We start from the raw sequence: 22,531 nt of genomic DNA on the forward strand, positions 1-22,531 counted from the left end.
CAAGACATTTTTTATTTTTTTTCTCCATAAGAATCCCTGATGCAGAGCATGCGAGACATCTCAGACTGCAGCACACAAAATTGTGCAGCGTAGGGCTGTGGGTGGGCTATAGCTCCTTGGGCCAACACCAAAAAAAACACACACACACCAATGTAAAAAGGATCTTCCATTATTTGGGAAGAGATTCTCATCGCAGCATAAGCAAAAGTTGCCCTGTCTTTCAAATGTCATCACGCAGCAGTGTTTCACTCCTTTTGGCTTCTTGGGTACCGTGCAACTCCCGTGAAGATGAGCGAAGGTGACATCAGAAGTACAGAAAGTAGGAGCAGACATGGCTCTGAATGGGTGGCGAAATCTGTGTGCCTCGAGGTCCAAACGAAGCCAGGAGCACATCCACGGCTTTTTTGTCTCCTGTGATGCAGAAAATATGACCTTGATGGGGAGAAAATAGCAAACAGCTGTGGAGTGCATTGATGATAATTGTGCATATTGTTACAGCGCCACTATGCAAATATTATGTAAAAAATCCTCTGTTTAGCAATGAGATGTTGCTCAGACGACACTCAACTTTCTGAAAATGTGAGTTGCCTCGGAAAGCTGTGGTTTGAGAGTTCTTGAATTATGCATGAGAGCAGTTGTAACTAAAAAAACTGTAACAAAACCGGATACTCAGATTCTGGATAGCTTTGTTGCAAATTGAACCAAAACAAATTCAAAAATCTTTATTGTTCAAGCACAGATTTTCAGCCCACGTCCAACGGGAGAATAGTCGGATGAAGTCTTGCTATGGCAGTGATGCCACCCTGCCCTTGTATATCTCCAAGCCCTCTTTCAGCTCAGATGCGTATATCTGCTGCTTTATCAGACGAGTGGGAGGCATGTGATTGTGTTCGTACAATTGCAGTGTCCCTTTTCAGTAAAGCAGCACAGGTAACAGAGAGGTAGCGTCACTGATGGAGCTCTGGGAGAGAGATGTGGGAGCACTTTGTGGATGCAACGAAGCTTCATTGCTTTTCTTTTTTTGCTGATAGGTAGATGGTGATTATAATGAAAATAGGACAGGTGTGTTTGAGCAGTTGCCAACAGATGGTTCCTGTGTGAGTGTCACCCTACTTTTACAGTCAATGTTAAAAACCAGATGCATGCGCCGCAGCCTAGAGCGCTTGGCTCGGCATTTTAAAGTCTGCAAACTTACAGCAGGGAAATCGACAGCAGGGTTCCCATGGTACATAAAAAAAAAAAATTAAAAACAGATGTCATAAATAGAATTAATTCAGCGTCAGTGTTGAGGGCCTCAACTAGATCCACTGTATGAGTTGCTTTCAATATGTTGCTGCTATGCACACACTGCAAGGTAATGTAAAATGATGACACGTCCGCAGAAACGCCGACTGTTGTTGCTGTAAAAATTCAGCACCGCCTGTGAGACACTTGCAGGATATTAGCTTGCAACTGCATCCACTAAATACAGATTTAATGAATAGCAGCAGGTTGCATCAACATCCACAACAGTCTCAGAAAAAAAAAGTAAAACATTGTGAGCTACCCCTGACTGGTATTTTCTGGAGTGCCATATATTGCGTTATGATGTTTCTTTTATTTTGTCCACCAATGCTCTGTTACTGAGCCACAAAGTGTGACGCAAATCTCCACATCTCCTCTCCAACTTCCTTTGAAATCCAACAAGCGCCATTTATTTCACTCGACAAGGTTTTGTATTGTCTATTGGTATCCCATCTGCACATCGGTGGGGCTAATATTTAATCTGATTAGAGCCACCTTATTCTGTGTTTGGACAACAGACCAATAAAAAGACGTTAATAATCAAGATGACAGCTACCCACACCCAGTTTGGTCCTAGTCGCGGTCCACAAAGGCAAACACAAAACAGATATGAATCTTATCTCTGTTTTATTTGCTATTAGTCCGTGTGATAAAGCACCTGGACGGCTTCGGAACAGCACATAAAGAAGTTACCGACAAAAGGTGCTTAATGGCTTTTTGTGGCTTTCATTAACTGCAAATCCAGTGTAGGAAGTGGTTCAGTGCCACTGAAAGGATACAATATTTGCTCTGAAAGCGAGACACCAGGTGGGGGGGGGGGGGGGAGAGGAGGAGTTATTGGGAGAGTGACATTGCTGAGACCATTTTGTATACTTCAGCGCTTGCTTTTAAAACATTATCACTGCAATTAAAGCAGCACGCACGGTCAAATATCGATTTTGCCTAAATGCTCCAAACTGAAAAAAACATACTTTTGGATGATATCAGGTTGTGTAAATTAATATTTAAGTGATATTGTGTACCGGCTAACTTTTTAATTCAGCAATAACTCCTCGGGGCTCCATTAAAAGTGTTTCCAAGGTTGCCATTTTTCACTTTGACTTTCTCAATCCTTCGACCACCTCCTTTTTTCGAAGAGTTATCTTGGATTGGATCACTGGTGAGGACTTGCAGCACTCCTTGATGCTCCAGATGGGTGGTGCATTCACACTAATCCTTTGACAAACCCGCTCGGCTTGACGCGACAGACACATAAAAAAAACGCACCGTGAGGGATACATCCCCGGCCCATCTGAAAGTGATCATCCAGTAAGTGCCGGCCAATCGGGGTTTAGATGCAGACTGAATCAGTAGCTGTCTGTGTTTTGATAAATCAAAGCTGGAACTGTTTTGCACTTCAGCGTTCAAGGACGCAGACCAGCTTGAACCCCGGTTCGTTGCAAAATGGAAGGTGTGCAATATTTGTGTGTCTGTGCTGAAGGAATTATCAAATTGACACAAACTGCCTTTTTTCTCATTCATAAGGACTGATTCTATTGTATTACATGTTTTCTGAAATTGTTTTGATTGGCTGACTGGATCTGTGTTTTGGGTGCACTGTAGCATTCGTTTCACGGTGCTGCAGCCAGGCTATTTAAAGCTCATCAATGCAAATTTTCTTTTTCCTTAGCATTGTAAGAACCAAGAGGAGGAGCTCTGTGTAAGTGCTACAGAGCTGTCCCAGTTGTATCAGCTGCTACCAGATATAGACAGGGAAATCCCGGAAGTTGAGTAACTTTTCCTTCTAAATAAAAGTGCAGAATATTTTGGTTGGAAAGATACATGTATTATGCAGGAAAGCGTTTACCTTGTATTTTAGGGGGATTGTGTATGAAAGACCAAAATAAGGAAAAAAGAAAAAATACTATTTCAAAGGAGCTCGTGTGGATTTAGCTCTGGGCTTTTATTGTGAAAGGCACCACCAGAACTTCCTCCATCTATGGTGTCTGACTTGACGCAGCTTCTAGTCTCGGTCGTCCACCTCCACAGCATGCAAATTGCGGAGCAACTCCAATATATCGCAGATTGGTTAACTACACAGAGCGCGCGGCGCGGCGCATGAGCTGGAACCGGTGCGCGCCCCTCATCATTCAGAGTGGCCCGTAAAAGAAGGCAGAATAGAGTGTTTTACAATCACAGCAGTGTGTTGTCCCCGTGGTCCGAACCTGCAACTTAATCCTAATTAATTCTGAGGAGTCTGCGGGAGGACGGCGAGACTCAGGCATCCCGGGACCGGAGAGAAGAAACCTCTCCGCGAGCTCCTCGCGCAAAGGGAATAACCAGAGTGTGACAGCGGTTATCAGACTCGAGAAAAAGACTGTGCACCCGAGAGGACAAGTGGGGATTGACGGATCCTGTGAAGTTTCTCCGTGTGTCAGCCTGTTTTTTATTTTTTCATTTTTCTTCTTTTTAAGGACTGGAGAGAAAGTGTTGTGGAGGGTTAGTCCCTCTTCAATGCGTCGGTCCCCCTCGTATACTGATGGACTGAGTACAGTGACATTTGGAATAGCATTCCCCTGTTTTCATCTGTGTTAGACGGTAAGCCACGAAGCACTGTCACTTGTAATATATATATGTGTGTGTGTGTGTGTGTGTGTGTGTGTGTGTGTGTGTGTGTGTCACTAAAACGTTAATGTGCTCAATTACTTTATTTTATTTTGTTATGACCAGGTGGGCTTACTGGAGGGTGACATCCTGCTGTATAATAAAACAGCCTAAGTCTCGAGGAATCCAGGTGTCCATCATGGGCAGGTTCCAACTAGCTACAGTATGTTACACAGCAGTGTGCACCTCCATTTTATCTTTAACCTAAGTATATTCCTGTGAAATGCACAGTACTGGATGTGGACTGAGGTGTCAACAGCGTTAGTTATTTATCACTAGCATGATTGTACAAGAAGTCCTGTCAAAAAAAAAAGTGCCTGGACTTTGACAGGGGAGAGAGAGAGAGAGAGAGAGAGAGGGAGCTTTTTCCTGAGGGGGCTCCATTACCTCGAGCACACCTGGCCGCTTGCCACCCGCAGCTACTGTATCCTACGCTTATGTTAATCAAAACCGGTGCTGTGCCCACACTCCGCTTTTTAACACCGAGCGCAACTTCAAGTGGCTCTATTTGTCTTTTTGCGTCGATGAGCGCACATTCTAATGCCCTGACATTGCGGCTCCTCCGCGTATGAATATTTATGATGACAGGTCGGTGGTCGCAGGTGTGTTTAATTTGGACTGCATCACGACTCTCTAACGGACCTCAGCCAATCAGAGAGGAGTTTTACATTATTTTTTTTTATCAGAAACATATTTTGTCTGTTCATCTCTTTGAAATTAACTAAGTGTCGCACAGCAGTGTTAACATTGAGCGTACACATGGTTACATTGTAGATCGGGATGGATTAAATACATCTTTACCGCATACAAGTCTAATTTAATCAGCCCCCCCCCCCCCCCCCCCAATGTGAAAGTGGGGTGATAGTCCTACTTAAATACAAGTTAATGAGGGGGAGAAGAAGTGTCTAATTAGCTGTTGTAAAATTGCATAATTGAGTTTGGGCCCCAATTATTTGCTTGGATGAATCACTGTTTAATAGCTTAGTTATAAGCGTCCCATGCCATAAATGTATGGGCAGCTCAAGCCTCATGTGTCTGAATAGTGTGAGATTAATTATTGATGGGTGGTTTGAGGGCCAATTTAACGAATCGCTCGAAAGGGACGGTTCACAAAGGGGTGTTTAGTGCGCTGCTAATTGCTCATATTCCTGCTTTCTCATAAAAAAAATGTTAACAAGAGGTCTGCATGTAAGTATTTGAATTCATGAAGACTTCCAGGGGCTCAGCACCAATAACCAACAGTTATTGATTGGACCTCTATTGAAGAAATGGCTCACAATGACGGGGAGTTTGAACAGGCGTCTTTGCAACGTGTGAAACAGCCAAAGGAAATTGGTGACCGGTGGGAGTAGTCTGCCGTTTTAAGAGCATCAGGGGTAGAGCAGGGGAGGAGGGCATTGTGAAAGTTTATTAAAGCACACTACTTTCAGACAGAGGGAGCCTGCGGATGTATTGGCGAGTCCCTGCCTCCTCTATGACATGGAGAAAGTAGGCACCGCGAGGCCACAGAATATTGAATCACTCCAACAAAGAAGAAAAAAAGGGCTGGAACAAGGGGCAGGGGAGTTGAACTATCTCTTGCCTCTTGAGTGGGCGGATGTCATAATTATCATTTCTCCAGGATGGCGGTGGAGGGGCCGCGGGCGCTGGCAGGACTCTGTGCAGATATGTGGGTGTAGTGGTGGTGTCGACCCTGTAGGGCAGGCCACATCACTTCCGATACAGAGGAGGAGAAGGGACAAGTCCTGGCCATAATTGGTGCCGGGGAACACTGCAGGGCGCTCCGGGGAAAGTTGATGGACGGTCAGGGCCTCGTGCGCGTACACAAACAAGGTGCACGTGCACACAGAAGCAATAAAGCGCAGGGGGGCCTCTAATCTGCTATCCCATGTCAGGCTGGAATGAAACAACCCCTAGCTGGAAGCAACAAGTCTCGCTATCTCGCATTCTCTCTCGTTCTGTCCTCCCCACCGAAAAGCAAAAGTGGCCCGACTTTAAGTATTAGTGGACGCACGCAACTGTTGGTTGGTGACCTCCAAGTGAATAGGACAAAAAGGGAAAAAAAAGAAGTCCCTCCTGTGCTGCTAAGCCGGGTTGTTGGTATTATCTGCTTTGTGTGTCGCAGTACGGCTAGAGCAAATTGGTGTAAATGAGCGGGGAGGACTCACACTGTGAAAAAGCACTCCCTGTGAAGTGTTTTCCAAGGTATTCAGTATTATTAAAACCAGCTATTGCCTGTTTGTGCTTCATCACTCCCTGCTGTATCGCAGGTGTGTGTGTGTGTGTGTGTGTGTGTGTGTGTGTGTGTGTGTGTGTGTGTGTGTGTGTGTGTGTGTTTCTCCAAACACCTGGAGGAAAATCGCCACTTTCACTAAAAACGCTTTCTTGCTATAAAGCTCTCTGACATATATGGGAGGTGGGAGCTTCAGGCCTGTGGATCTGTTATTAAAGTCTTTGCAGGGCTCCGCTAGATTCCTCCACCCGGAGCGCTGGTGCTCCCTACTTCATCACGTCAGGAGCCTCATTTCAAATGTAGGAGCAGCACTTAAACTCACCACGGCAGGTTTGTGGTTTATTCAAAAGCCGTGTTTCTGATCAATGTTTCAAAGTGACATCGCCGGAATGACAATGCAACATGGTTTTGTGTTCCTTCTGAGAACAGACAGGCGCTGATGAGTCCGCCCATCTAGCTGTCGCACGTCCATCAATCTTTGCCCGAACGCCTTCAAAAAAAAAACCTGCCGCTTGGAGAGCGGCGCACGGATTGCGACGGCGCCAGGAGCGTTCACGTGAAACGCTCGGCGAGCAGATTATTTTGGGACAGTAAACAGCCTTTTGTTTGAGATGCAACGCTCCCCGCTGCTGCACCGGCGTCACACGTGACGTGTGCACATGTTTCATACTGCAAACGTGTGCAGCACAGTACGGGCTGTGTTGTCTGTAAATGCTTTTAATCTTTTGTTTTTGTTACGATTAGAACAAGGTGCCCAGCAGGCAGTAATCTATCCCAAATACAAATAGGGAATTATGGGTGTCAAGAGGTTTTTATGATTAGACTTTGACTTTGCTCTTCAGGCAGGTTTGAACAGGAGTTTTTTTTCAAATCCAGTCCGGCTCCTCTAACGGCCCGATGTGGCATTCCTACTTAATTGGTCTTGAAAGGTCTTGTTCAGGACGACGACGCAGGTCAGCTCAAGTCTCTGCAGTTGTTAAGTCATTAGACACTCAATTAACTCAGCCAATGTACCTGATCTAAAAAAAAAAATAGAAAACATAAAACAACATGCAACTTGCATAAAAACAAGTTACCTCGAACTAAAATATGCGTTAAAAGTTGCTGCCTCAAGTGTACTCTATAAATTATTTAAAGCACCGGTAGACAAGACATTTATGTAAACATATAACCCAAATCCCAAACTTGGACTGAGATCCCCTAAGTCTATCCTGAAACGTGTCTTTTTAACATCAGAGTTCAAGCCTTACAGTGCAGCTTTTGATTGTTAACAGCCAATTTTTTGAAGGTAATTCGCATCATTCAGGTTTTTTTGTTTTTATCTCTCACTTCTTGTCTATTGGCAAAACACAAGCGAACCCCCTGTTATATGAAAATAGATACTTCAGTAAACTGTATATGGATTATGCACTGATTAGCATACAGACTTGCACAGACTTGACATCAGTCGATTCTTCCATCTTCTAACCAGCTCATCCTGTTGAGGGCTGTTGAGTGGAGCTACGTTCCAGTCCTCTGTGAAATATATTTTTCTACCCATCGGCCCAGATTCTCTGTGTCTGTCTGTGGACTGCTGACGTCTGATACTGGCAGTTCCAACGAGTCTTATTATCTCCATTGCATGTGCATTCTGTCTGTGCTCAGGGTGTCTGCTGGGTGCCGGTTTGCTCTGCCGGCTCTGCATCGTAAAGCATCTTAAAGTGACCCCAGTATGGAAGTGTGTAGCGGATAAACAGCATGAAGGCAGAGCTGACGGAGTATCAGAATACACGATCCAAACAGTGATTTTCTAATGGAGGTAAAACTTGCTAGTACACGTTTCCCAAACAGTAAGGGATCGTCTGTGACGTTGAGATAATCTCCTGGCCTGTTATTGCTTTTTTCTCCACCACAAGACCTGAGGGAACTTTGGATATATGTTTTTGCTAAATTAACTGAAAGCTAATCCACAGGCCTTAAAGCCGGGTCCAGCTTTCTTTTGTTTGTTTATTTATTTTTTTATTCTTTCCATTCTCCCTATGGGCCGACATTCTCAAATATATCAACTATAATATGGCGAGTCACGACAGGCACAAACCTGCCTGTGTTTTACATGCATTGTGGGAAGAAAACGTACAAAATACAGATGTAGGTGTTTATTTTACTTCTCCGTCTATTGGCATCTGTAGATTTATTTTAAAGATAGCATCACCTGTAGTGTCTTGTATACGTATTGCAGTTAAAGGCCTTTTTTTCTCGGAGCCAGAAATCTCCACTTCAGTAGCGCTTACATACACCAAAGTTTACAGTTTCATTCCTATATATATTCTCAAGGTAACCTGAGTCATACAACTTTTCAGTCCTAAAAACATGTCGAAAATAAATATATATATATATATATATATATATATATATATATATATATATATATATATATTTTATAGTTGTTGACAGTATTTTCAGAGGAATGATAAAAAGCTATATCCAAAATTCCCCTCTCCTGACAAACTTTGACTCTAATACGTCAAAAAAATTAAACAAGGATTGTGAACCCGGCTTTATCCAGTGTTCCCATTTCTGTTCTGAAAATGAATGTAAATTAGCACATATTTGATAACAGAATGCATCATTTGCACATTTAAACATAACATTTCAGAAATTATGTCATACAAAAAATAATATTCTTAATGTAATATTCAACTAGGGAGGTTTTATTGGTGATATCTTTTAGTTTTAATTTGTCCCTGTTCACCTGTAGTGTCTCCTCTTTAAATCAAAAATGATAGTACTGAAACCATCATAGCATACAAAAACAAAGCAAATACTATTACACGTGCTGTGCACACTCTTTCAAAAGTACAACGTTACAGCAGGCCTCCTGACTAATTGCCATGATACCATTCAGCTGTTACTAATGACTACGTCCGCTAGCAGCTGTGATCGTTAAAACAGCTTATGACTTGAGAGCCGTTCGTCCAGTTAGAGATTCAGCAGGGTTCTGTTGAAGAACTGTAAGCATGCAGTGTATTCCAATTCAAACCAGTTAAATATTTTTGACAAGTATCCAGTTTGTAGCTTATGTTTTTATAGAACACACATGACTTTTTTTTTTTTTTTTTTTATTGGCTGGTCAAAAAGAAAATGTGGGAAGAAGGTCTGCTCACAAAATGACACACAACATCTACCGCAGTTCTATTAAGATCGTGGTCCTGTTGTACAGACTCGACAGCGTGTTCTAGGTGGTGCCTTGTATATTGTTTATGTTCTGTAAGCAGGTCAGTCTACCTATAATGTGTGGCTCCTTTGAGTCTGAAGATTTCATCTACACCTATTTATGGAGCGAATCATAAGACTGTCATTACTGTTGCCCTGCGGCCCTTTTACTGAGAGTGGGTATACTTACTTTAAATGGCCAACTGAAACTGCTGAGAACATAAAGACAACAAGACTGAGAATGATTATATAGGATATCCTAACTGAATACTCCTATATTTCTCAGCATCTTATTAAAATTACTCAAACAGTCTCAATATCGTACGAATGCCACATAATGTGACCTACATAAGTAAACGGGACCGACAGCGAGAATATTGTCTATTTCTACATAGGTATTCTTAATGCGTGCCACAGGGGTCACAGGGTCGAACCAGAACCAGGACTGTGCAGGGCAGACTGTCGGACCCTGCTGCAGTTAAATTAGTAGTTTTCTAAAGGGACTCTGCTGCTCGGAAACACTACAGCTTAATTTGTGCCAGAATCAACACACAATGAAAGTTCCCTGTTTAGTCGCTGTTATTTAACTTTACAGAATTAATAATTAGTTCCAAAATTATCTTACAGCGCACCAGAATATATATATTTATTTCACATATTTGGTTTGCTCATGGTGTGCCAGACTTCCCTGACACAGCTGCGTCCGGATGGAGTATTCTAAATGAATTTATCTACAAATTACCAGTCCTGCTGGGCACTCGTCACTCCTGAATAGAATGTGTTCCTCTTGTGCGGGGGACAATAATGTACATGGAAAATTTACATCTGTTTGGTGCAGATGTCTTCCCTCACAAAATGTACCTTGACGCCACTATTCACTGGTGTAATCTGCCCTGCTCTTTTCTGGAGAACTAATTACTGCGCATTAGTTAAACAGACCATTTGAAATGCAAGCCTGCTAAATCACGCTTGCCAGGGGAGAGCAGAGCCAGCCCCCCCCCCCCCCCCTCCCCTCCCCATGCAGTCTTTGTGCTTCTATTATTAGTTCTATCATGCATATGTTCGCTATCAGAAATTAAGGCCCACCAGCAGTAAACAGTAAGAGAAGAGGATTATACAGGGCAGAAGGTAACAATATAATGAAGCTGTGTTTTATGTACCTTTTGTGCATCGGTTTATCTTCCCGTCAGGTTTCTATGTGTAAAGCAGTGCTGTATAAGAGGCCCCGCTGCTTTTTTATCTTGCCTTATGATTAGCTGCCAGCTGCCCGGACTGCTGCATGACATGATAAGCGCACAGCTGACGTAGCTTTTGAACAGGCTGGCGATGATGTTTCTGAAGATGCAGCTCTCGTAGCAGCCCATCAGAGCACGGGGGGGGGCGTGATCCTCCCTCGCCTCCCTGGTCGCAGAGGCTGTGTGCCTGCAGCACTACCAGGAGGATCTTTGTTTCTGCATGGCGGAGCAGTTATTGGAGGACTATGGGCTTCTGCGGCCTCACTTCCATCCAGGTGGAGAACGTGAGGTTTGATTTAATAGTTTAAAGACGCTGAAGTTTGGTCCGGCTGGTAGATGAATAGAACTTTGCAAAGTATGCACCATTCTCTGCACAAACCAGAAGCAGGTCTCCATGCTAAGAGCACACAATCTTGGTACCTAATTGAGACAAAATGTTAAAAGGGACAAATATACGGGGAACGCCTTTTAAATGTCAGTATCGCATGCAGTCGTGGTCATTTCACCGCGGGGAAGCCAACATCGTGATTGCAATTACTCTTCCGATTAATTGTGCAGCCCTACTCATCACCCTAATCATAATATTCAGCTTTAGAGCAATTCACACCTGCTTGGAATAAACCATCGCAGTGTTTGATCGTTGTGATGGAGCGCAGATTACATTTACATTTCAGACATGTAGATGACGCCCCAGGATAATATACAGTATTCATATGGTTTCTGACAGGGAACCTCAGACTTCGGTGAATTAAAATGGACTCCATCAACCACCCTGTTGTCAAGGACCATAAATCACTGTGAATGCAGGTAGCCTAGCAATGAGGAGGGGCGAGGTCATAAAATGTTTAGAACTGAGTTGGAAGCCTTTTTAAAACCAAGAAAATTTCGGAGACCCCACAAGTTATCCACTCGATATGTCTTAAAACACAAATACAGAGTGACTCTTATCAGTCTTGATGGAGTTGGGAGATTGGCTCTATCTGTCGGGTGCCATAAGGGATAACAAGCCTTTCATACTTGCACATCAAGTTGCCTCACGCTACAGAGAAAGGAATTAGGCTCCTGCCTTTTGGGCTATTTGTGGCTCCAGCATGCTTTACTCAGTTTGACAGTGACGAGGACAGAACATGACTTCCACTGTGTTCATATTATTTAGAAATAATGTCCTAAACTGTCAACTGGAGAGGGTGCATGCTAGTCAGTTCAAATCCGGATTCCCGTTGTCACACACCATGTCTGTATATTGTTTGTGTCAATTCACCGCAAACTATGACAAATGTATGGATGAAAATAAGTGGTGCCGCAACGCTCCAGCCATCCGGTGCATGAAGCGTACAAAATCAATGGAAGGCAAGGGCACATGTGCTTTGTGCTCTTTTGAAAAGATTACATGCTCAGGGAGACATTTCCAAATGTATCACCATTGTCTTCCAGAAGTTGTGTCAAGGTCAGAATCTGCCCATTCATATTGAAAACAGGACGGAAAGGACAAGTTACAAGAAGCAACATGAATCCGATTTTTTTCAAACAACGTTAATGTGGCATGCCGTGAATTTGGTTAATCAGCAACATGTTGGCCATATATGTAGTGTCATTGCGTCCTCGCATAACATGGACGAATGGTGGTTAATCTACTGTCTCTAATTATCTGGTACGCTAGACTACTAAGAAGGGAAAACAAAGTAGAAAAGAATATTTAAGTTTATGGTGCAGTATTACTGAGCCAGGGTGGTGAACCCAACTTCCTGCCTTACTGACGTGTTGATGAGCAAGACACTAGATCATGACTAGCTGCAGGACTCTTCTGCCTTTTGTAGCCAAACCTTACCTCCCTGCAAAATAGGTGAAAGACTAAAGAGAAATCCCTTTAGGGAGCAATGAAGTCAAAAAGTTGAACTCGAACATCAGTGAGTGATGTGCGGGGTTGCATGTGATATTCTGCAGCTGAATCCGTGGGCTGTTAATCGCCGTCATCTTCTTCACATTGAGTACATTAGTTGCAGTGATCATCAGTGAATATAGTTCAAACTAATCATCGTGAAAAGATATGGATTTCTCAGAGAAGTGTCTGTGGGGCATATGAACATGTGTATTCATGACTTATCTCTGTGAGTGTTGAAGAGGCCTCGTCACTGTGACATGATAATCATGTGGAGCAGAGTTGTTCTGATACTGTCTAAAAAAAGCTGTGTTGGGTATCGAAGATTACCGATACAATATCACATGATCATATCTTTAATCAGCTCATTTACGCTGCACAGGAACAGAGACAACATGTGTCTCTCCCTACCCGATCCATACATCCTGCCTGATCTGTACTGCACATGTGCAGTATACTCCCAAAATGAGTATTGGGAGAAAGTAAATTATAATGTTATCATGATGTGTTCAAGTTTTAGCAAGAAAACCTGAAGAAATACAGTTGTGTAAAAGAGCAAAATAAAGTAGGTGTTAGGTAATCATATTATTTTATTAACGTACTGGTATCGACTGATAAGCAAATTCAGGTATCGGGAAGGAAAAAATGGCATCGGAACATTTCTAATATGGAGGCGTAAGGCTTCCATGATATTATGGAACACTTTATTGCATTGGAACAATACAACATGTAGCAGGCCCAAATAAAGTGTAAACATGCTATTTATGGCTCTCTAAGTTGCAACCCATACTGTGTGTTACAGCGCCTGTAGAAAGTCTTAATGTGCGATACATTTCCCTTCAAAAGATTTCTCTCTGCTGTCTTTTCCTCCTCAGCTCTTTTCTTTCTTTTTCATCTGATCTTGGACGATGAGTTGGCTCCACACACATGCATGAGGTGAGATCTCATAGGGCTTCAGTAGATCTCTAATTGAATTGTCTGAACAGCAAGAGATGCACATTGGAATTACGAAAAGTGAGCGCATCTGAAGACTGGCACCGAAAGAGTGTTTCATCTCTCGTGCCCGTCACGCTGGGTTCCATGCAACATTGATTACCTGGAAAATGGATCAGCTGGAGAAGTCTGTTTGAAATGCAGAAGAAAGAGTGCACGAGGCTAATGCCTTCTTCATATCTGCCCTCTGCAGTGTTATCATGCAGTATGCGATAACATCTCTTCATAGTCTGTTTCATTTCTCATTGTCTTACGAGCCATCTGGGTCACAGAGGTGAGCGCCTTGGGTACCATGACCACCGCCAGACTTCTGAACAAGCAAATTCGGATGAGTAATGAAAAGGAAATGACCAAAGATATTCTTGGTTGCTCGGTTTTGTGGCCATTTTTGGAATGTAATCACTGTCTAAACAATACATATTTAATAAATATTATTTGACAAATAAATGTATGTTTCATTAGTATTTTACTTCCACTTCATGTCTCCCTATTTTCTGCCTTTAATGGATTTAAAATGGTTATTTTCTAGATGGAATGTATAACACACTTCATAAATGTGGGAGATTTAAATGTCTGCAACTTCAAATTGTCATCTTATGTGTTTTTAGTAACAGTCTCACTTCTGAAAGGTATATGACAGGGCTGGGTGATAATTCAATATGATAATCATTATAATGTGATGAAATCATAAAACGAGATATAGTGACACAAAATTCTGCTGTCGAAATTCATTATAACAAACTTAAAATTATTTTGCACTTAAGTTCTTAATTAAAAGACAAAATACTCTTTTCATTTGTCAAGAACTCAAGCAAGAGGAAACAAAACCATGCTGTTATTTCCTATGGACTATTTATTTATTGTATTACAAGAAAACAAGCTATATTGTGAACTATATTGTGTTTGAGATATGAAATGACCTATACCGTGTTGAAAGATTTTTTCCATATTGCCAGCCCTAATATATAAAGATGACATTAAGGGTTTCCTTCCAAAGCGCAAAATGGGTTATAGTTAGAGCATTATCTGAAATAACTTTTGCACTACAGTTATATTTGCACAATTCCTGGTTTTAGTTTGTAATGAGTTACTTGTCCTTTTGAAGGATTTTTCAATGGGTCTCCCTGTCACACATCCACATCAGAGCACTGGATGTCCCTGGAGGCGACACAAGGCAACTAATTATTATTCTGGTGCATTCTGTCTGATGTTGTGGTGATCCCCTGTAGAAATTAGTAACAGGGACTATTAATGCATGAGGTGGTTGCGCTTTAATTTGTTCCATATTATATTGTGTTCTCTGAAACATTTCCCTCGGTTTGTGGAGTGAGAGTCTAGAACTGGCTGAAAAGCTTAGAGTGACCTAGGGGTATATATGCCTGAATACATCAAAGATGTTGGAGATAGTGTTGTCTTGGTTTTCATCAATAATTTTGTCTTCACCCAACAGCACAAAGAAATGTATCGAGGCACTTTTGAAATGGGCAAAAAGAAAATGTCAAATAGAAAGAGGAAGCAAGAGTGAAGTTACTGTTTAAGAGACTCCATCAGATTCAGCTTTTGTCTTTGGAGCTGACGGCTTCGTTCAGGGACATGGTTGTCTCCTCGGACATCGTCCGCTATGTGTGTAATCTAATTTATCTTTTAACATTTGTAGTCAGGCTGTTGCAAGTATTTAAATTAATATCTAGTGAGGTACAATGGATAGATAAACTCCAATCAACACTGCCCCTGAGATGTGCCCTACGTCTCATTGACTTTCCATAAGGGGAAGTGTTTGTTTTGGAACTCGTGTCAAAAGAGAGTGGAGCACCTGTTATAGATGGATCATGAGTCAGAGGTTTCGGTTTCTGACAAATACAGGATGTATCGGCTGAACTAGGCTTGCCTAGTCTTGTTAGAATGAATGAATGCTAATCGGATTTGTTAACAAGAACAGCTGGGCCTTCCCGCCTTCTTTCCATGTTTTATCTCTTTGAAGAATTATGGTAGCGAATGGTGCATATCTCGTTATCCTTGATCATGGGAAGATGTCTTTACTTCTCCACCAGTCCCCTGATAGTGGTCTAGCCTTTGATCCATTGTGATCGTAGTCAAATTAATGTAATGGTTTTAGATGTGGCACCGAGGCCTCTCATCATTAAAATCACATTTCAGCGTTTTGCTTGTCATTCAGTGTGGATCCCGCTTACAATGAAGTTTGAATTGTGCTCGATTGAACTTTTTCATTGCCTCTGTGCTCCTCCAGGTGATTGTCACCGCATTGGAACAGTTCTAAACAGTAGAATAACACAATCAGAATAACCGTACAAGAAAACAGATTGATGAATATAGGGCGCGGTTCGTGACTAGTTTTCTTTCAGTCCAGTCAGGGGAGAGTTAATTGGCTGAACAATGAAGACACAACGATTCATTTCAGTTCTTTATTTCAAATTTCTTTTACACATGCTTTTTGACATGGACTCTGAAGGGACAGAGCTGATTTTTGCCTTCGTATGACTCACACTGAGTAAGTCTTTGTTCAGACGAGTCTGCATATAAAGGGCAGGGAAATCAGTCAAATGAGAAAGTCATTTTATTAAATGTACCATTATCCCAGTGTGAGTCACTGGAAAGAGAAGCTGTCTTACTGTCATTGCTCCCCCTGTGAAATGCATTTAATCATTGGTAAAGCAGTGTCCTGGTAAATACTGTGGATTCTGATGATAATGATGTGGATGATTAGGATTGAGTTGCTACACTTGGATCACTCCCGTATCTCATACATTGCTCAGTCATGTAATGGCCACATAGGGTTAACTTTATGAAGATACATTAGGATAAACCCGAGGCTTATTTTTACAGTTAAAGGACTGTTGACTAGTGGGCATGTAGACAATGTGTTTTCCTGTTATATATTGTTCATGCATTTTTACTATATGAAGACTATGCAACAACAAACTATTTCATCCTAGTCAAGTGTGACTTCCCCTCATGCATATGATGTACCCATAAACATAATTTCACACTGTTATACTTATAAAACAACCAAAGTTCATGTAATGTAACACATTAAACTTGTATGACAGTTGGATCACTGGGACTGACTGTCATTTCTCACACATTCAAATAGAATCATTATATAGAATACATTTACAACACTTAATGTTCTTTTTTGTTTCCTCCCCAACCCTTCCTTTGCTTCTATCCTTTCTTCACAGATATCTAAGACCGAAATGCTGCCCTGCATCATTTTCATCGGCTTGTTTCTCACCGCAGCCCGATCCCAAGATATCCATCCCTCACAGGCATCATCCTCTATAAGTGAGTCTTGTGACTCCTTGTGCTCCTGCGAGGGGAAAGATGGCATCCTTCATCTTAACTGTGAGCAGAGAAACATCAGCAAGATCTCCCAAATCAAAGTCCCGGCAGGTGTGCCCTTCCACCTGAACCTTTACAAAAATGACTTGGTTGAGCTCCGCGCCGAGGAAATGGAAGGGCTTAAGAATGCCCTTTCACTGCACATCGGGGGTAATAGCATTCAAGAGCTGGAACCAGGGGTCTTTAGCACCCTCGGTTCACTGAAAAAACTCCACATAAATAGCAATTTCCTCGTCACTCTGAAAGAGGACACTTTTCAAGGTCTGGTGAATTTGGAGTTTCTCCAAGCTGACACGAATTTCATTCGGGTCATCGAGCCCGGGGCCTTCAACAAACTGATCCGCCTCAAGGTCCTCATCCTCAATGATAATTCCGTAGAGTTTTTACCTAACAACATTTTCCGGTTCGTGCCCCTCACCCACTTGGACCTACGTGGCAACAAGCTCCAGACACTGCCTTATGTCGGCTTTTTGGAGCACATCGGACGTATTATGGAACTTCTCCTGGAGGACAACGAATGGGTCTGTGACTGTGATATTTTACATTTAAAAATCTGGATGGAGAACATGAGGGCCCAGTCGGCGATCGGGGATGTGGTCTGCAGCACACCACATCACCTTAAGGGGACCATTCTGGCTAAAGTCAAGCGGGACGTTCTGTGCCCGTCCCATGCAGATATAAACCTGGAGGAGCCGTCAAAGTCGCTGGATATGGTCGTCACCCCCTCATCTAAAGGGAGCCCCAAGTTGATCGACGCCAAAGATGACGCCAAGGTGCCGACGCCGTCTCACATTCCCGGCAGCCCTTGTGTGGAGCACTGTTCTTGTCACAATCACCCTGTGGCTGGGTTTTTAATGCATTGTCAAGACAGAGGAATTCAAAAGGTATCAGATATCGGTATACTTCAGCAAAGCCCCACTAAACTAGTCATGACAGGAAATATGATTCAGAAACTCTTGAAGTATGATTTTGTCACATACGACAGTTTAGAATTGCTCAACTTGGCAAACAACAGAATTGATTACATCGATAATGAAACGTTCCTCAGCTTGAGCAGTTTGAAAAAACTGTATTTGAATGGCAACCGAATTGAAAAACTGTTCTCCACCATGTTTGTGGGGCTCCACAACCTTGAATACCTGTATCTTGAATACAACCTTATCAAAGAGATTGCTCCAGGCACATTTAATCCCCTGCCCAACCTGAAGCTGTTGTCATTAAATAACAACCTGCTAAGCTCTCTTCCAGCGCAGATATTTCGCAATGTGCCCCTCACCAAATTAAACCTGAGAAAAAATCTACTTATGCACCTGCCAGTGAGCAATGTGCTTGATCAACTCGACTCGCTAGAGCAGATTTATTTAGAGGACAACCCCTGGGACTGCAGCTGTGACTTGCTCAGCCTCAAACAATGGGTGGAGAAACTCAGAAAGGACACAGTGGTGGGCTCCATTTTGTGTCACACCCCGAAGAAAGTGATGCAGGCCGAGCTAAGGAGCCTTCGTCACGAGATGTTATGTCCCGGGTTGGGGACCTACTACCCTATGTCCCCAGATGGGGAGGAGAGTGTGACGGCAACCCTGGGACCCGACAGCGCTGGCAAGGGTTTGTTTAGCTCACTCACGGACACTGTCCCGCTCTCTGTGCTCATCTTAAGCCTTCTAATGTTCATCCTCTTGATTATATTCTGCGCGGCCGGATTGGTGGTGTTTGTTGTGCACCGGCGGCGGAGGAGGGCAAAGAAAAAAGCAGCAGAGGAGCAGCCCAGGGAAAACAGCGGCAGCAGCCCCATTCACCTACATTACAGCATGTACGGGCAGAAGACAACACACCACACTCTGACACAAAGAACGGCGTCTGCCAATCTGTACGAAGAGAGATCGCATAGTCCCATTGTCCAGATCTGTCGCAACCCCACCTACTGCTCCCAGCACAAGGAACACGACGCAGATTTGGATTATGGCCTCGACGAACCCAGTGCCAAGCATCACGTCTGCCGGAGCATCATGGAGAAGGAGAACACGTCTCCACTCACGGGAAACCCCAGCTCAAAGTTCCGACCGATGACCGGAGAGTGCCCTGCGGAGTTCGTCACTCTGGGAAATCCCAACTCCTTGTACAGGAACATTCTGGAGAGGGAGAAGGAGCTGCAGCAGCTTGGAATAACGGAGTACCTTAGGAAAAACATGCCCCAGCTTCAGTCTGCTGTAGACATGCAGGTCCCGGGGCACCAGGAGGAGTTAAAGCTAATGGAGACAATAATGTACTCACGACCACGCAAGGTCATGCTTGAGCAAACTAAGAACGAGTACTTTGAACTCAAGGCTAACTTGCATACTGAGCCGGACTATTTGGAGGTTCTGGAGCATCAAACTGCATTTAACTGAGCTTAAGCAGAAAAAACAACTATATATATATATATATATATATATATATATATATATATATATATATATATATATATTTATTAAGTTTTCAACCAAGTGCCTTGTCCTGTTTGCCCTTCTGTACTTTCCACAGTGTGATATATATATCATGGGCACATCACTTTAAGTTTAATTGTAGCACAGAATGTAACTGGTTTAGTTTGTGTTACCTTTTATCTGTTGACAGCCATGTTATGTAGCTGGTGAAAGGTGTAGTCATTTAGGCCAAATGTAACTTAAAGAAGCTATCGTTGTGTGTTGACTGGGCCTGGGCTGAAACCCTCTTTGAAATCAACTCAATCAGCTTTTGATGATTGAATAAAACTCCATGGCGCACTGCCACCAAATGAATTGATCCACAAAGCTCCCACACACACACACACACACACACACACACACTCCAATCTGACATCCTGATAGGATAAAGCAGATGTTTGTAAAGGAGTGAGTGAATTCCAATCGCCGCTTGACCCAGAATTGCTGTTTAATCAGACTATCTTGAGTCTAGATATGACCTGATTACGCCCTCTGTCAACATCAGCCAGCTGGAATGCTGTAACCAGAATGCTCATTGTGCCGTAGAGTCAGCAAAATGACAACTGTACATTGGAAAACAGTGATAGGAGTGTGATTCAATACACTGCACAGTTGCAGTCATAGGTCCTTTTATTTATTTTTATACACAAACTGGTGACATCCAGAGAAGGATGTTTTATTTTCTGTCAATCAGTAAATACAGCACTTAAAGTACAGTATATTATACTCAACTGTAATATTGTAAAAAAGAAAAGAAAAATGCATTGCACTAATCAAATGCCATAGGATGGTGCATGACAATCAACAGAGTCCTACTGAAACGTTTTTTATTTTTTTGATTGTTTGTTTTCTGCTAGAAAAAAAAAAAGAGCCATCAACGTGTATGATCTCTCAGCGTGTGTTTGTGCGTTTCATGACACTATTTGATGTCTGAGAACACTCAAAACAGCATTTAGAAACGCCCCTCCTTGCTCATGCTGGCTGGATGATTTGGAACTGTTTCGGACTGAATCGAGGCGGGGAATATTAACCTGTTTGCACATGAACGGTTTCAGGCGAGCTCCAGTTTCCCATGCAGACAACCTGCCGACTGACTCCAGCCAACTGTTTCTGTTTCAAAGCAATGGACTGCTGGCGACTGACATTTGCAATGTTGACATTGTCAGCCTTTACACTATACACTCCATTAACACTCCTGGAAACATTCTACGTTAAGACGGTTCATGTAAGCACACACTCTGTAGCTTTTCTACTCAACTAGATTGAATTATTATATTTATTCTGTATATTTTGTACATACTTATGTTCCATTATATCTTTGTTTTATGTGTGCCTTCAGTGCTGTACAGAATATAAACAGAAACTGTAACTGATAAACAGGAAATAAAGAGTTGCAATATTACATAAACTTGAGTTCATGGTAAGTACAATGTGTACCGCATTCAGACAACATCCATAATCTTATAGATACCGTACAATGATGTGGAACTCTCTGCAGTTCACAAGATGTCGACTAATTGACACAGCAGCCAGCCTGAGCTGCGCCCAAAAGAATGACATTCTCTCCTAATTGGTTCAGTCCTCCACAGTGCCAATGTATATGTGCATGCATGTGCTTGTATAAACACCATTTGGTTGTTTCCCCCCGCTGTGTGAATAATTTAACCCCCCACGATGGCTCAAACCTGGTCCTTAATCACACAACAATGGCCCATTGGGCTTTTCACCAATCTTGCTTTTCCGCCTGCCTTTCATTCCCCTCCTCCTCTCCAGGGGAAACAGTGGACCCTCTCTAATTCCTCCATTTTCTGTCATAATTGATGCATCTGAGGCTCCTTTGCAGGAACACACGCTTAACCTCGCAGTGCAAAACACTCACTCACTCACTCACGCACGCAGACACGCGTGCAGCACTCGCATACAAATAGCAACATAAATATATGTTGATAAATTTGAATGCAGACACGCATCATAGGGATGCAAACTCACGGAGGGATACTCGCACACAGCAGGGAAGACACACTAGCCTCCGCAGACTGATCCTGAGAGACTCGTATGCAATATGCTCCTCTCAAGGTGAGACATTAGCAAAGTGCACAACTGTGTTCTGAACTAAAGCTCGCTAAGACGCCCATATCGAAACAGAGCCATGGCGTTACTGGAACCATTTAATAAGATAAGTCAACAGCCACAACTCAAAGAAGAGTACATAAAAAATAATTGACTCAGCACTGGTGGAACTTGTTTTACTTCAAATGTAATTTTATATGAAGTCTTTTGCAATTCACTTCAGTGTGAGGATGGCCCAGTCTGTTAGATAAACATCATAAAACTTTAGCACTTTAATAAAAATGGAAAGCCCTGATAATGATTTGGATATTTTTAAATAAAAGAAAAAGCATATAAGAGAACTGTGTTTAAGGAGAAATGCATATTAGAACATTTTTCTATTCATTTTTAGCTTCATTTGAGATGATTTTAACCACTTGCATCGTACAGCGACTTCGTCTGACACCCACGTTACGAGGCTTTGCTGCATCCATTTGCACAACAATGATGAAACATGGTGGCACACTAGAGCTAAGTACCTCTTTCTTGGTATACAATAGGGAAACCTAGCTCTAATGACTATGGATGTTCATGAGTAGAGGTAGAGGCAGCTGCTGCAAAGTAACACGTGTTATGCAATTTCGTGGAAACATGAGCGATGGTGCAAATTGTGCGACTCGTAATAAACCCAAGTGCAAAGGTAACCAATGGTGAAAGACATACATTGCTTACGCACACAAAGCACAAAGGGTTGATTCACAGTCAAAGAAGCTCACAGACCGGAACTCAAACAATACACCAGTAACCAACTGTGACTATTTACAATTCATTTCCAACGCTGTTTGATTTGCACCGCGGCCAGGCAAGAATCGTGTCTTGTGACTGGAAATGTAATTACAGAGTCAGCTCAACTTCTTTTTGCACACGAGCGCACAAAAATGGCACACAAATGACGCTTTCGATACGCCAAATAACACAGCGTATTATTGCAATAATAGAATTTGTGTTGCCTCCATTAGCACAGGCACTACGGTGGACTCATCAGAGTGTCCACTGTTTCATTTGTACTGCAGATGATGTATTAGCTTTGTTAGCGAAATGCTTTCAAATATCAGCCTGAAAAATCCATATCATCTCACCTAGTTATTATTTTATGAAATGGTCTGTTAAAATTGGGCTGCATCGTCCCACAACCACAAGT

The 22,531-nt window shown here is 42.5% G+C and overlaps 1 protein-coding gene across 1 annotated transcript; it reads left to right on the plus strand.

Moving 5' to 3' along the window:
* The first annotated feature begins 3,361 nt into the window (after positions 1-3,361).
* Positions 3,362-19,256, plus strand: slitrk6 (SLIT and NTRK-like family, member 6). Its single transcript, XM_068719684.1, has 2 exons — positions 3,362-3,861; positions 16,660-19,256. The coding sequence occupies exon 2, from the start codon at positions 16,675-16,677 to the stop codon at positions 19,204-19,206; it is 2,532 nt and encodes an 843-aa protein (XP_068575785.1). The 5' UTR covers positions 3,362-3,861; positions 16,660-16,674; the 3' UTR covers positions 19,207-19,256.
* Positions 19,257-22,531: the final 3,275 nt, after the last annotated feature.

This window comes from Cebidichthys violaceus, unplaced genomic scaffold (assembly GCF_023349555.1).
Source record: "Cebidichthys violaceus isolate CVI_PGR_0920_01 unplaced genomic scaffold, fCebVio1.0.p SCAF_24, whole genome shotgun sequence".
NCBI lineage: Eukaryota > Metazoa > Chordata > Actinopteri > Perciformes > Stichaeidae > Cebidichthys > Cebidichthys violaceus.

Bases quoted from the DNA above. Each gene is read 5' to 3' on its own strand.
- slitrk6 (XM_068719684.1), top strand. From the start codon at position 16,675: ATGCTGCCCTGCATCATTTTCATCGGCTTGTTTCTCACCGCAGCCCGA.